Source organism: Aquarana catesbeiana, linkage group LG08 (assembly GCF_042186555.1).
Source record: "Aquarana catesbeiana isolate 2022-GZ linkage group LG08, ASM4218655v1, whole genome shotgun sequence".
In the NCBI taxonomy this organism is placed as follows: Eukaryota; Metazoa; Chordata; class Amphibia; order Anura; family Ranidae; genus Aquarana; species Aquarana catesbeiana.
The window spans coordinates 80,005,069-80,021,381 of record NC_133331.1 but is presented as its reverse complement, the minus strand read 5'-3'; the positions used below and the strand labels follow the sequence as shown (position 1 = coordinate 80,021,381).

General features: G+C 40.3%; 1 protein-coding gene across 1 annotated transcript in view; it reads left to right on the top strand.

Annotated features, from left to right (window-relative positions):
• KIF11 (kinesin family member 11) overlaps positions 1-16,313 on the top strand; it is a 58,377-nt gene that overhangs the window by 27,904 nt on the left and 14,160 nt on the right. Inside the window, exons 6-17 of the mRNA XM_073596045.1 lie at positions 1,928-2,113; positions 3,211-3,335; positions 3,508-3,598; positions 5,106-5,348; positions 6,896-6,991; positions 7,079-7,167; positions 7,944-8,031; positions 8,578-8,766; positions 9,793-10,000; positions 10,167-10,339; positions 12,581-12,706; positions 15,838-15,996. Coding sequence (XP_073452146.1) covers positions 1,928-2,113; positions 3,211-3,335; positions 3,508-3,598; positions 5,106-5,348; positions 6,896-6,991; positions 7,079-7,167; positions 7,944-8,031; positions 8,578-8,766; positions 9,793-10,000; positions 10,167-10,339; positions 12,581-12,706; positions 15,838-15,996 — 1,773 coding nt within the window. The remainder of the gene's footprint in view (positions 1-1,927; positions 2,114-3,210; positions 3,336-3,507; positions 3,599-5,105; positions 5,349-6,895; positions 6,992-7,078; positions 7,168-7,943; positions 8,032-8,577; positions 8,767-9,792; positions 10,001-10,166; positions 10,340-12,580; positions 12,707-15,837; positions 15,997-16,313) is intronic.

Below are 16,313 nucleotides of genomic sequence, written 5' to 3'. Positions count from 1 at the left end.
TTTTTTTTTTTTACACAAAAGCGCTTCAAAAAACTGCTCAGTGTGAAAGCCTGTTGACCGAAAAAGGTGCCAATAATGGCCAAAAATAAATTCATATTCATTTAAATTCATGGTAATAAAGTAGAATATAGTGGCATTGTATATAAAAAAATATTTCTATTTTGCAACCTGAATTTTTGGTTTTGGGCAAGAATCTCATTTCGGTGCACCACTTTGGCATATTGGTCTATTTAGAGCTCAGTTCTGGGGAAATGTAAACATTTTCCCCTGCAGTGGGGGCTGCAAGGGTTAATTGCTTGTTTTGTCTTGGGGAGAGGAGAAACCCTTTTACTTAGGACAGTGATGGCGAGCCTTGGCACCCCAGATGTGTTTGAACTACATTTCCCATGATGCTCACCTACACTGCAGAGTGCATGAGCATCATGGGAAATGTAGTTCCAAAACATCTGGGGTGCCAAGTTTCACCATCACTGACTTAGGCGATCCTCCGCTTCACCGTGCTCTGGCGGTGGTCTGTGCCTCGGCATCAACACATCCAATGCAGGACTGGACCCTACATTGGTCTTGATGTCAGGACCCTAGAACACTGAAATGTGCGGGAGGAGACACTGTGGGGACTGATCTAGCAGTGAGGAGGAACATAGAATCGGGTAACTTGGGGAATTGTGCCCACCCCTAATTTTGTTTAGTTGCCTAGAGTTGGGCTGTAGCCGTTTCTCAAACTTTTATTTTATTACCACTCATGGCTCAATTCCCTGTTTTTCCCAGTATTGACCTATTGAAGGTTAGCTTTCACCTGGCTAATGTTAGTTTTATTTAAGAGGTGTGATAACATAACCTATGCATTAATCAATAACTTTGAGTTATCTTTAAAGCTGTTTTAAATAACACTGTATTAGCACTAGTAAAGGAAAAACTGTTTACAAAGCAGGCTAAATAAAGCATGTTATGCACATTTGTGATTAAGCCTTTAGAGATGAGAGCTATGTGAGGCTCGTTATCAATGTAACACCTTTGTAAATTGTTTCTAGCATGTGTAGTGTGCAATACATTGAGACAAGTTTTAGTTTTTTGAATTTCTCCCTCTAGTGGCCATTTTAAAATATACAGCTGATCAGATTAGGGAGGCACAGACACACTTGGTGGTTAAGGGATCTCTTAGCCATTGGGCTCTCATATGAAGTTGACTTCTTTACTTAAAAAAAAAAAAAAGTTTACAAAACTGAGCCTCTGGGCATTCCCTGGCTCAGAAGGGTACAAAGCATATAAACTTAAACGAAAATAACTAATTACGGGTTAGCGATCAAACACAATCGGATCCAACCCTGAACACACACACTACTCATTCACATAGGAAGAATGATGCATTTCATTCTTCCTATGTGAGTAGTGTAAAACGATTTATATGCTACTCAATCATCTTTAAGGGATGGATAAACCTGGTAGAGGGCATAAGAGTACTAGGTTAGGAAGTTATCCATGTTTATTGAGTGACGTTAGTGGCAATGAACTCTAACCAAATATTCCACACTTGTCAAATTTAGCCAGACATCCACGAGAGAGGTTTGTGGCTTTGTATAAGGGAATTAACCAGGGCCTTCCAAAAATGTAGAGTGTTCCTCAGGTTGCTTCAATTTTAGAAGTATTGCATTCCGAGCATAAAATAGCAATAGATCTATAAGGGTTTTGGTCACTGTGCGGTGCACCAGAGTTCCCACCCAGGTGGGAAATTGACATTTTGAAGGAAGTCGCAGCCTTCTATGAGATCTTTCTTTCTCTGCCATTCTAAGATATACTGTATTATGTTGGTATAAGTCATTTTTACTTAAAATCTATTTGCTTCTGCCACTCTGTCTTCATATAATGTTGACTTGATGCATTGTCAGTATACCTTTACATATTATAAGAGTTCTTTCCTCCTCCCAAGGACCCTCTGGCAGGCATAATCCCTCGAACCCTTCATCAGATATTCGAAAAGCTTTCAGAGAATGGCACGGAGTTTTCAGTGAAAGTGTCTCTGCTGGAAATCTACAATGAGGAGCTCTTTGATCTTCTAAGCCCATCACCAGATGTTTCAGAAAGACTGCAGATGTTTGATGATCCTCGAAATAAGGTGATGTGATTTTCAATGTACACGTCATCAGTTGAGTTCTTTACAACCTAGACTCTTTCTTCTCAACATTTGGTATATCAATCCCTATAGGTACTTCTGACACGTTCATGGGGTTCTTCTGACTCAGCTGTGTCACTCGGTCCCTGTAGATTCCCTTAAATTGTCTGCCCAGGCTGTGCATAGGACTTCAAATTTCTCCATGTTTAAGATTAAGCTCCCCTGCCATTCAGGTGTTTAATGTCAGAATCTCTGCAGACTTTAGACATGTGGCATTTAACAGCTGAAGAATGGGGGCAGGACTTGGTGTTGGGCAGGGGTAAGACCTAATCTCAACCTATGGAAAAGCTGAGCTCCGTTGTTGCATATTGAACCTAGTCTCCAAAAAGATGTCACAGGGATTGATAAGGCTAGCACAGATACTGGCAGACTGTTTACTATTACCTTAGACACTTTTAAAGCGGTAGTAAACCACTGGGCGATTTTATTTATTTTTTTCCCCTCTGACCTATAGCGTAATATGCTAGTACGCATCGCATACTAGCACATTATGTGAAACTTACCTGAAAACAAAGCCCTCCAGCAATGCGCTATCATGGCTGGAGGCCACTTCCATCTTCACCTGGTCTTCCTTCTGGGTCCACAGACTCCGGCTGTGTGACTGGCTGGAGCCGCTTATGCGTTACTTCTGTGCATGCGCGGGGGAGCCGCTGTTTACGGCACAGGACTCTGAAGGAAAGTCCCGGGTTGCTGTTTCTTCAGAGCGCATGTGCCTGTGACATCATCTGTTGCATATACAGTAAATATTTTCTAAACGGTGCACGTTTTAGGAGATATTTACAGTACCTATAGGAAAGCCTATAACAAGGCTTACCTATAGGTACAAGTCAGAGATGGGCGTTTACTCCTATTTTAAGCCAGGTCTTGTATCATAAACTAGCATATGCTAAGGAGTAAAATTCTGGAATATGAATGCTTGTGCCAACAGGGTGTACTGTACTGTTTTATAATTTTTTGGATTTGATAAGAAGCTGCGCATGTATGTATTGTGCTGAGTACCCTGTATTGTTGAAGCAAATCTGATGTACTCTTTATTACAGAGAGGAGTGATAATCAAAGGACTGGAGGAAGTAACCGTACACAACAAGGATGAAGTTTATCACATCTTGGAGAGGGGCGCAGCCAAGAGGACCACTGCATCTACTCTGATGAATGCCTACTCCAGGTAAATACAAGCATTTGTTAAAGCCCAAGGTCACCCTTCTCATATCTCCTAATCTTACATATTCGCTATGTTGTTATTATTTTCTGGTAGCAATATTAAGATTATTTTTGGTTGTTTGGTTGCACTTTAATTTTTACAGAAAACACAACATGTATATTGTTTCCTTTTGCAGTCGTTCTCACTCTGTGTTTTCAATCACAATTCACATGAAAGAAACCACTATTGATGGGGAAGAGCTGGTTAAAATTGGCAAGCTGAATTTGGTGAGCTTTTTTGTATTTAGTGTTTTAATGAATCTGTGTACTGGTGTTCTTAATCAATTTACCACCCTATGAGGAAATGTTGGATAACCATTGATCTTTCATAGAAATCAAATGCTTATTTGCAGTGTTTTTCCTCTCCATAAATTATTTTACGTGTATCAGACAACATAATATGCAATGCACTTCTGAACGTTCTAGCCAATTTAATAAAGGGATAAGTTCACCTTTTGGAACATGCTACATGTTCCACTCCTTTTTAGGGTGGACGTGTAACCCGTTTCAGCATCTGCTCCTTCTCTTTCTCTCCTCCCCCCGTTACAGCGAACGGTTGATCTTCCTCCCGCACCCGCTGTCACAATTTGTAAACAATGCAACCGTGTAGGGCTCTGTGTCATTCATTCACAGGTTCCATTGTGGCTGATGGCTTGTAGTTTTTATTGAACTGCGAGGGTGAACATTGATATACCTGCTCACGGGTAACTGCCAGCCAGTATCGGAGATATGGACAGACAGCTATCCTAGGAGTCTGCAGGACCCCAACATTGCACCTGCGACCTGCTGATCTCGGGTGCAATGCTCTACACGCTCTTTAGAAAAAATAAATAAATGCACTTTTTTTTTTTTTTTTTTTTTTTTTTTTTTTATTAACCTGCAAAAAATTTTTGGTGTGTATTTTGAAGAAGGGGGGAAATAAATAAAAGGTGAACTTAGCCTTTAATTTGGAAAGTCAGCTCCTTAGCACAGGCCCCTTCCTCTTTCTACGTCAAAGCCCTTTCCTCTTCTGGGAGTGTCAAATTGTTTGCTTTGCTTCTCTGTCCCTTAAAGTACCCTATATAACCTTTTATGTTTCAGCCAGGTGAAGAGGGAAGGGCGATACTATAGAGCAGCCTTTCTCAACCTTCTTTTTCCTTTTTTTTTTTTTTTTTTTAATCAGCGGAATTCTTGAAATAACTTTCCAGTCTCGGGGGAACCCCTGCTAAAAATTCCTATATCTACAACTCATGATACATTAGTGTGTTGGTCAGTGGAAAGAGTGCTCCTTACGCTTGTGATTATTGGGAAGAAGTATCCTCTTACAGATGGCTAAATCCATGTTGGCTTTACAGCAGGGTTCTCCAAATTTTCTAAAGAAAGGGCCAGTTTACCATCCCTCAGACCTTAGGGGGGCCAGACTGTGGTCATCAGGAGTAGAAAATGTCCCAGCATCACTTGGAGTAAACGATGCCCCATCTATGGTGTCATTGGAAGGAATTGTGCCCCATTGTTGGTTTCATTGGGTCCCATTGTTGGCGTCAGGAGGAACTGTGCCCCATTGTTGGTTTCATTGGGTCCCATTGTTGGCGTCAGGAGGAACTGTGCCCCATTGTTGGTGTCAGTGAGTTAAAGTGGTTGTAAAAATTGCATCCTCTCCACTGTTCAGTTATGGCAAGAAGTCCAGTCTGTTGCATCCATCAATGATACCCTGTATAGACCCAGTTAATCTTATTCTGTATGCATATCTTTGCAGGTCGATTTGGCTGGAAGTGAGAACATCGGTCGCTCTGGAGCTGTAGACAAGAGAGCCCGTGAAGCTGGCAATATCAATCAGTCTTTGTTGACTTTGGGCAGGGTGATCACAGCCCTGGTAGAGCGAGCGCCACATATCCCATACAGAGAGTCTAAACTCACAAGGATCCTACAGGACTCTCTGGGAGGAAGAACAAAAACATCCATCATTGCCACAGTCTCTCCAGCCTCTATTAACCTGGAGGTAAATATGGTTTTCCCATTCTATTCTACAATGGATATACAGTTGTGCTCATAAGTTTACACACCCTGGCAGAATGTATGATTTCTTGGCCATTTTTTAGAGAATATAAATAACACAAACATTTCTTTCACTCATGGTTAGTGTTTGAAGCCATTTATTATCAATCCACTGTGTTTTTTACTCTTTTTAAATCATAATCACAACAGAAACTACCCAAACGACCCTGATCAAAAGTTTATATGCCCCATTTCTTAATACCGTGTATTGCCCCCTTTAACATCAATGACAGCTTGAAGTATTTGTGGATGAGGCTCTTTATCTTCTCAGATGGTAAAGCTGCCCATTCTTCTTGGCAAAAAGCCTCCAGTTCCTGTAAATTCTTGGGCTGTCTTGCATGAACTGCATGTTTGAGATCTCCCCAGAGTGGCTCAATGATATTGAGGTCAGGAGACTGAGATGACCACTCCAGAACCTTCACTTTATCCTGCTGTAGCCAATGACAGGTCCACTTGGCCTTGTTTTTTGGATCATTGTCATGTTGGAATGTCCAAGTACGTCCCGTGCGCAACTTCCTGGCTGATGAATGCAAATGTTCCTCCAGTATTTTTTGATAACATACTGCATTCATCTTAGCAACAATTTGACCAAATTTCTAGCTCGCACATTCACAAAACATCGGCAATCCACCTCCGTACCTTTCATTATAGGCCTTGTTGACTCCTCTCCAAATGTAGCGTTTATGATTGTGGCCAAAAAGCTCAATTTTGGTCTCAATCACTCCAAATTACTTTGTGCCAGAAGGTTTGAGGCTTGTCTCTGTGCTGTTTGGTCACCCCTGGACCGCTCCAAAACATAGGTAAGTACCAGTACCCGTCAAACAGGGGCAGTCTGGAGATCTCTGAGGAATATCCTATGTAACCTCTAAGGGGGATAGTACACCCTGTAAGAATTTTGTCTTAAAGTGGAACTTCGGTCATTTTTTCATCTTTCCATCTATTAAATCCTCTGCCCTTGTTTTAACTTTGCATAGTAAAACTGTTTTTTTTTTGTTTTTTTTTGCCAGTAAATACCTTATACAGCCCACTTCCTGTTTCTTGTCTGGTAAAAAGCCTAGGCTTATGACATTATGCACAGCTCTCTCTCACTCTCCTGAGAGTTTGCCAGGAAGGGAGGGGGGATAAGTCATAAGAGGGCTAATAAGTCATAAGAGGGCTAATGAGAGCTGCAGAGCTGGAGGTGTGCCTCTTTCTGTAAATCCAGGAAGTGAACAGGCTGCAGCTGCCCACAGTTAAAATCGATGCAGCCAGACTCAAAAGGGTCCATGGCTAAAGTTGGAGAGTCAGAAAATTGGGCCCGAGCTGCGTGTCGCAGTTGGAAGTAGCGAAAGTATATCCAACATGTAATCCAGGGAAGGGGAGCAGGGGACCCGTGGAAAATATGTCTCGCAAGGTTTACGCGCCAAAGCGGGTTGGGGAAAAGATGGAAATGGGAAAGATTGGGATTACCCCACAAAGGACAATATGGGGATTAATTGTGCATTATTGCAGGAAACAGTGAGCACTTTGGAATACGCCAACCGAGCGAAGAGCATCATGAACAAGCCTGAAGTTAACCAGAAACTGACCAAGCGGGCACTGATCAAGGTAAATGTCTCACATTTGACATGCTGCAGTGTTGGATCCATCTGTGCCATGACAATTGCTGCATTGACCATATACATTTCTCTTTAGGAATACACAGAGGAGATTGAACGGTTAAAGAGGGACCTTGCTGTAGCCAGAGAGAAGAATGGTGTCTACCTCTCCAGTGAAAACTATGAGTATGTGTTTAGTTTTTACAAGCGTTTAACACTCAGCTCACACACAGTTCAGGATTTTCCTTGTTAGAAAGGAATGTTCAATTGTAGTGTAGAATGAGCTGGCTTACTAGGTGGCTTGCGCCTAATCATTTCAGAGAAACTGCTCGTATCATTGAAACAGCCTGCATTGATATGAACCCACCACCAGACTAGCATCTAGGTCACTAGGTGGCCGCATTTCGTTGTGGACATTTTTAAAGAAGGTTTTTTTTATTTGTTTTGTTTTTTTTTTTAAAGCATTTGTTACTTTTTTCAAATGCAACAGAAAAAAAAAATACAGCGATACCAGAAGTGTGAAAAAAAAATGAATAAAAATATTTAAATGGTCACCAATAGAGGGGACACTGTTCATATGGGTGTCCCAATCTGTGATCATTTGGAAACACAGTAAATAACGCAGATTGGGACACCCCTATGAAGAGGGTGTCATCATTTTTTTATTTTTATTAATATTTTTGTGTGTGTATAATATCATATTTTACGCTTCTGGTAGCACTGTATTTATTTCTGTTGCATTTGTCATAGGTGCGGGGACAAACATGTGAGTTGTTTGGATAGGAGGTAATTGCATGGGTAGACTATAAAGTAATTATTGCATTTTTACTTTTTAAACTCCTAAATGTATATTCGCAGGCGTTACTTAAAGATTGAGTTTGGAATCCATGCGTTCAGCTTTAGAAATGCTTGGGTTATATAAATGAGAATGCATATGCTGATTTTATTTATTTTTAACACAGAGAGCTTCAAGGGAAAATTGTAAATCAAGAAGAACAAATCACAGACTATATGGAAAAGATTGCCGCCATGGAGGAGGAGCTGAAGAGGGTATTTTTTTTTTTTTTTTTTTTTTTTAATAAGTACTTCTCTGCAAAAATTAGTTGCAATATAAGTTTATGTAAATAAAGGTGTTGCGCTAGTAAACGGGTACCAATAAACAACTAATCACATTCTTTACAATGAAGCTTGTTAAAACACCTGATTCACATGGTTGTTTCAGCTGCGCGATTATTATGGAAAGCCTTTCAATACTGAAACATGCTCTGTATTACAGGGTAGGCAAGGCTCCTAGATAACTGATACATCTCTAGAGATAGATAGATTTTATATATATATATATATATATATATATATATATATATAATATACATACATCATACAGTGTGTGTGTATATATGTATGTAGATAGAGAGAGAGATAGATAGATAGATATAGATATATATATATATATATATATATATATATATATATATATTCAATCTCTCTATATCTATAATCGCTTACGTTTTTGAGATTTTAAGAATATGTGGACCTTTTTCTGTGTGATCCTCCAACTAACCTACAGCATATTTACGGACTTTATACTTTTGGCAGGTGACTGAGCTGTTCTCAGAGAGTAAGAAGGAGTTGGAGGAGTGTAGCACGGTTCTGCAGTATAAGGAGAAGGAGCTGGAGGAAACGCACAAGAACCTTCAGGAATCTAAGTTGCGCCTTTCCGAGGAGGAGTTTGTGGTGACCGCTCTGGAGTCCACAGAGAAGAATCTTCATAATACCGCTAACAAGGTATCACAGTTATGCCTGCAAACATATGCATGGGAATCACGGTCGCAGCACAGCATTCTGGGTGGACAGCACATTCAGTCTTGCCTCAATTCAGAGCAGAGTGTGCATGAAATGGTGACGTCACCAACTGTAGAACACGTGAATCTCTCCTAAACTATGCGTGTTTAGGAGAAATGATTTTATCTGCCGGTATGCTTATAATAAAGCTTACCTGTAGGTAAGCTTTCCTTCAGAGCTGTGCCATAAACAGCAACTCCTGTGCGACCAATCTGCCGAAGTACACAAACCCGGAAAGAAGACCGATGGAAGCTCCTTCAGCGGTGAGAGCGCCGCTGGAGGGCTTTGTTTTCAGGTAGGTCTGTTGTAAGGTGCTAGTATGCAGTGCATACTAGCACATTATGACTTAAACTTCCTGTGCCCGATTATTTTTATTTTTTTATTGTGAGCAGTTTACTACAGCTTTAAAAATGGTTGGGAAAGGTTAATCTGTTTGGAGTTTGGATCTTTCCTAAGTTCTAATGTGTTTATGGAAAGTTTTTATAGTCTACCCCTGACCTATAGTCTCTGGAAACTGGAATCGCAAATATGTAGCAAGAGTTAGTGTATCTATAGCAAAGTTTTTTTAATTTTTTTTTTGGGGGGGGATATTTTTTTTAAACAGAGTAGGGAAGGTTTATAACCCCTGCCGGGCTATTTTTTTGGTCTGGTCTGTGTACTATTTGGGAAAACTTCCCTTCCTGTCCTACAGATGCAACAGAAAGTTTAAAAAAACTTTCCCAAAGGGATGGGAACTCGCCTCTTCTGGGAATTGCTTTAAAATTTTAGATCTCCTTCACAGTGACTGTGTGGGTACCAGTACAAGGGAAAGAGTGAATCTCTCTAATGGAGGCACAGACTGCTATAAAAAGTGACAGGGGGGTCTAACCTAAGTGAAAGTGTTAAAATGTACACAAGACTGAAATCAATTAAAACTTATTGAAGTGTGTTTTTTTTTTTTTTTTTTTTTTTGTATCTTCCATCTTCTAGTTGCTGGTCACAGTCCAGGAATCCACTGAACATGTTTCTGGCCTCCATGCCAAATTGGATCGCAAAAAGGCCGTAGAGCAACATAATGCTCTGGTCCATGATAGCTTTGCTGAGCAGATGGATAAAAGGTTTCAAAGGATTCAGAAATCTGTCGAAGATTACAGTATAAAGCATCAGGGGATGCAGGATTTCTATATCTGCTCTGTAGGTAAGAATCTGCCTATAGGGGTGTGTGTGTTTTAAATGAAATGTCCTGCATATTGAAAATGACAAAACTAAAATGTTGTTGAAAACAATTCTAGATGATTGATGGCGGTTGCCCCCATGAACAGAAAATTCTATAACTTTTGTATTTTAAATTTGTTTTCTGGCAGATGCTCACTTGGCTGCACTGTCTTCAGCATCAAATGCAACCACCTCCGCTGTATCCACATCCTTTGCTACTATTGCTGAAACTGTGTCAAGACAAGTGACTCAGAGTACTGAAGAAATGTTAATGCAGGAGGGTCTGTCATGTCAAGCAAGGGAAGATCTGCAAAAACGGATGGTAAGTTAGAAGAAGAAAAGTAATTCTACCAACTCTACCATCAAAAAAGGTATTCCTTCAAAATGTGTCTGGAAGGCATTTAAAGCGCAGCTCCACGCAAAAGGGGAGGATCCGCTTCTTCGCATCCCCACCCCCTCTTCACTGCCACATTTGGCCACTTTTTTGGGTGGGAGGGGTTTTGACAGGTACACGCTCCCACTTCTGGGTAAGATCGGCAAGCTACGACTTTTTCGTCCCCTCCTCCCTCCCCTCCGCTGCCTTTTGGGACACATACTGGTCCCAGAAGATAGCAAGACCGTTCAGAAAGCACAGCACGACTCGTGCATACGCAGTAGGAAACCGGCTGAGAAGCCTGAGGGCTTCACTGCCAGTTTCCCTTACTTTACAATGCCGGTGAGGAATCGGCTCGGGGTGGTAAGTGTCCTTATAGTAAGGCAATAGCTTTATTTATCTTTACAGACTGGAGCTCCTCTTTAATTTGAGTCAGCCTAACAAGCCCTCTATTCACACCATTGAGATGACATCCAGAATGCCCATTGTTGCCGAAGTTTTAGTTGCACATGATCTGCCCTTTTTGGGTTTTTCTTTTTTGCTTACCTTCACATCTAGACTGTGCAAGCTTTTTGTAGCCACCCAAAAACATTCCATCTAAATGGTTCTTTGGATTTTGATGGCGTTTAGAATCCTGGTCAGTCTTTTTATCTTAATTTTTTTTTTCTGCCTGTGTCTTTCCTTCATTTATTAACCTGAAGATACAATAGAAAGCAAGAGAAAATATCTCTTAACCAGTTGTCACCAGAACAAGTCTTCATTTGGAAGATTTTCCCCTCTTTCTATTCTGGTGACAACACCAAAAAATAGAGGGTGATTCTACCCTTTGGGTACACTCAGCAATAAAAACGAGGGGGTGGATTTAACCCATGGGTACACTATGCAATAAAATCTTGACAAACTATTCCCTACTCTATCCAAATTAAAAAAAAAATGCCAATACATACAAAACTACAATCTTTTGTAGTCATGGCACGAAACACTACTGGTCATGTATACAGTATGTAAGCTGTACTAATGTGAAGGTTCTCCAGTAGATATCCGTTCAAATGAAGCAAAACCTATGTCATGCAAAACAAGAAAAATACTGCGCTACCACTAAATCAATAAAACCCCCCAAAAAAGCAGCAGTTAAACAGTGAGATGTGCACCAAAAATGTCGAAAGTAAAAAGAAAAAACCGTGCTAAATTACCTAAAAAAAATTAATGGAATGATCATGCAAACCTATCCCAAGAACTCCTCTTGGGAAATTCATAAACCATAATAATAATATAAATGTGAATGTCAATCAAACAATAGTGCCCATAAGATTACATGGGAATCCTTATATATGATGTTATCAGAAACAGTCCCAGAGGAAAGCCCATAGATGAACACAATAAACTCGATGGTGAAGATGGAAAAGACACCCCACTCCGTGATCCGCCACCACACAGATTTTGCGCTTACCACAAAGCAAGCAAAAAATAGCCTGTAATCCGTCTCAACATGGGAAATCCAGCTGGCGTGTATTGACTGCAAGTAACGTGGCTAGGAAGATACCACAGGGACCCCAAACACTTGTCTCAGAGGCATGTAAATGAAAGGAAACTGGCCATAGTGTAAATCTGGCAGGATATTTATTAAAAAAAGGTAGAAAACTTACATAACAAGGTATAAAAACAGCAGAAAGCCGGCCGGCATAGCGAGCACCCGTCCACAGTAGGATGGCGATGACGTCAAACCCCAGGTAGTCTACAGAGGCTATTTTTTGCTTGCTTTGTGGTAAGCGCAAAATTTGTGTGGTGGCGGATCACGGAGTGGGGTGTCTTTTCCATCTTCACCATCGAGTTTATTGTGTTCATCTATGGGCTTTCCTCTGGGACTGTTTCTGATAACATCATATATAAGGATTCCCATGTAATCTTATGGGCACTATTGTTTGATTCACATTTATATGTATGGACATTTTGATTATTATTATGGTTTATGAATTTCCCAAGAGGAGTTCTTGGGATAGGTTTGCATGATCATTCCATTCATTTTTTTTAGGTAATTTAGCGCGTTTTTTTCTTTTTACTTTAAAACCTATGTCATGCCATATTACTAGAATTAACTGATCTGTTACTCTACATCTGTTTTCATAATGTGATTTATTACTGCCTCACTGGTGTCCTTTTTCTTTTTAACGTTGTTTTTTTCCCTGTCAGGCTGAACTCCGTTCCACACTCCAGAAAGCCCTCACAGCAGACTTGCTGCCAGTTGTTACCTCGGTTTTGAATCTCAATTCTCACTTGAGTCAATGTTTGCAAAATTTCTTTGGTGTTGCGGACAAGGCAAGTTCATTTCCACGTCTAACCATTATTACTACAAGATTTGTTCCTAGACCAGCTTTACCAGTCACCATCTGAGGAACTGCTCCTTTTGTACCAAATGTCTTTTCTGAACATTTGGTACAAAATATATTAGAGAAAAAACAGAGATAAAAACTGCGCTATGGAATATGTGAACAATTAATGGTGAAAAGAGCAGCAATTCCAACAATAAACATCAATTGTAAAAATAAAACATGGAAAAATAAAGGAATCGCGCTAGTTAAATGTGCAATTTTACATACGTGACATAAGTGAAAAAAATATATACAATATGTGTAAAAGGAGGATAAATGCATGTATCAACTGCATATAATCCACAATAGTGTCTCATCAAATGGAAAAAGAAAAATAAAAAAGATGAAGTGACTCCAAATCGCCCATAAATCAAAAGTCCAAGTGATAAGCAATGATTGAGCCGTGAAAACCAGAGAAGATCCACCACCTGGGATAGAAGGGGTTACTTCTTAACGAATGGCCATGATCCCCCACTACAGAGGATCACAGCTAGCCAAAGAACCGGACTTAAGGCTATTTATTCTCTGGATCTTTGTAAGTGTCCATTTTATGTATACGAATTTCAATAAATCCTTATGGTTTTACGCTATGTGAGTTCCCTTTTGTGTTTTATGGGGCATCTCTGCCACGAGCTCTGCTGTTTGTTGTTGACGGTGTGATGACCCCTAGTGGATGCTGACAGAAGTTCCCACAGTCGGTTTAAAGTTTGCCTGCTAGCTGTGATCCTCTGTAGTGAGGGATCATGGCCATTCGATAAGAAGTAACCCCTTCTATCCCCGGTGGTGGATCTTCTCTGGTTTTCACGGATCAATCATTGCTTATCACTTGGACTTTTTTTGATTATTTATGGGTGATTTGGAGTCACTTTTTCATCTTTTTTATTTTTCTTTTTCCATTTGATGAGACACTATTGTGGATTATATGCAGTTGATACATGCATTTATCCTCCTTTTACACATTGTATATATTTTTTTCACTTATGTCACGTATGTAAAATTGCACATTTAACTAGCGCAATTCCTTTATTTTTCCATACAAAATATATTAGTTTTGACAGGTACCTGCCCCCACTTCTGCCCAGATCACCTAGATTAGGGGTAGGCAACCTGGGGCCCTCCAGTTGTTGCAGCACTACAAGTCCCATCATGCCTCTGGGAGTAATTGTAACTGCCCTGTATGAAAAAAGAAGGAAGGCGTGATGCATGAATCGAGATAAAGTTTATTCTAAACAAATTGGTATATACAAAGAAAAATACTACGTATTCATGAATAAATAAATAACAGTGTTCTCATTTGATAAAATAGTAGGAATTGATGACCATACAAGGGATAAAATGAGTAAATTTCTAACACGTTTCAAGGGGATTCCTCTTCATCAGAGCCTTGAACAGCCAAAACTGGTCTGTATGTTGTGATATGTCTATATAAAGAGAGACATAACTGGATGGGAGGTATTATCACACGATGGATTGTACATTCTTATAGGCAGATTCTTCTTTTTTGTAGTAGTATTTCCTTCCACATCGCAGCGCTCTATATAAGACCGATACCAGACAGATATAGATAGACTTGCAGACGCTAATCAAAGTGTTAAAACCATAATAGTATAAAGTATATATAAAATTTAGGATATATAAAAAAAAATCATTAGAAATTCAATCTACAAAAAGTCAATGATATGTATATAGATAAGATATGTTTACATCACACATATGTCCATGCATAATGTGTGTGCACATAACACACGTGTGTATATATAAAAAGTAAACCTGGACATGCATGCATACATACATACATACATACCCTCACATGTATGTGTAAATACACATAGGAAATGGACTAATCAGTGGCTCAACTGAAAACATGCATTGGAGTATTTAATATTGGTTGATACCATAAATTGTTGCGAACATGAATCATTACAGCTGCAGAGGCCCTCCTTGATAGCCTCTGCAGCTGTAGTGAGTCACAGCCGGCTTCACTTGGTTAACATGCTTGCTTCGGGGACCTGGTGAAGAACCTGGCCCAAGTGAGGATCGCGTTTAGGTCCCTAGACAGGTAAGTGTCCTTTTATTAAAGGGGAGGTCCGCCCAACGCTGCAAAAATTAAAAGCCAGCAGCTGCACATACTGCAGCTGCTGACTTTTTTACTAATCAGACACTTACCTGTCCTGGAGTCCAGCGATGTAGGTAACGCAGCTGTTTCCATCAGCTGTCTGTTGCATGCCACCTCTATTGCGAGTAAGGGAACCCGGCAGTGTAGCCTTTCGGCTTCACACCAGGAACGCTACTGCGCATGCGCGAGGCTCCGCTCCTCTCTCCTACTGGCCCGGCAACAGGGGGAGGAGGAGGGAGCACCAGCCGTGACGTCAATACCCGTGTGTGAGGCTCCCGGAAGTGGGGAAAGCATACCTGTGAAAGACAAGTATGCTGTGTCGTGTGCCAAATGTGGCACCGGAGGAGGGGGCAGAGTACAATGAGCAGAAGTTCTACTTTTGGGTGGAACTCCGCTTTGTCAGCAACTACAGTATTTGTAGTTGTTGAGTTTTAGTATTTTTATTTTTATTGTTTTCTATGGTGAAGTACCACATTATTAAATTCAAGCCTTTTTTTTTTTTTCCCAGTGACTGAGCATGCAAATTGGAAGCAAAAAGTGTGTGATTTAAATAACTGCAAAGGTGAAATAGGCCTTTTAATATGACTTTCATAAACCTATCTTGCTCCGGCTTTGTAGCACATATTTGAACATTTGCACAGAGCATGCCCACAGCTTTTTGCTTCATTTTTGACACTGTCTCACACAGAGCAGTTATTCATACTGGCTGTAAATGCCTTCTTTGGTGCTGGTAGACAGATCGGCTTCAATTGACTGTAACTCATCGAACCCAAGCATTTGTTTCAGTCTAGCTCCTCTAAATTTGAAGTTGGTAAATGTTTGCTGTTGGATTCAGCAGGAGTGAGCAACAATGAAAAGGATTGATGTTTGGTTCATAGCATGAAGAATAATTTGTGCTGTAATCTTGATGGGGGGGGGGGGGGGATATAAATATATCCTTTATTTTTATCTTTTCCCTTTAGGTTGGTGCCCATAAAGATGAAATGAGACAATTTTTCACTGATCATTCTATGATGCTGCACAAGTTGCGTCTGGATTCCACATCAGCCCTGTCCAATATTCAGTCTGATTCTCAGTGTTTGAGAGAGGAGATCCAGGCTGCTCAGACAATGCATTCCGAGGTAAAGTCCAGACATGTCTTCTCACATTTTTATACAGTGGACACCATTGTGGCAATTAAGAGTTCTGTTATGAGCCAAAAATGTGTTCTCCTGAAAATGCTGACTGCCTGGCTGTCATCTAGAGTGTAGAACCTTTTCAGAGTAGAGACTTTTTACGCTGTTTGTGATTCAAAGCATGATTTCTGTAGTGCACATAGTAAATTGTCTCCTAGTTTACATTGCTCCTTTTTTTGGAACTCTCTTGCTGTATTGCATTTATTAATCTTCCTACAAGTCTTATCTATATTAAATGAAGGTGGGTTTTTAGCCTTCATTTT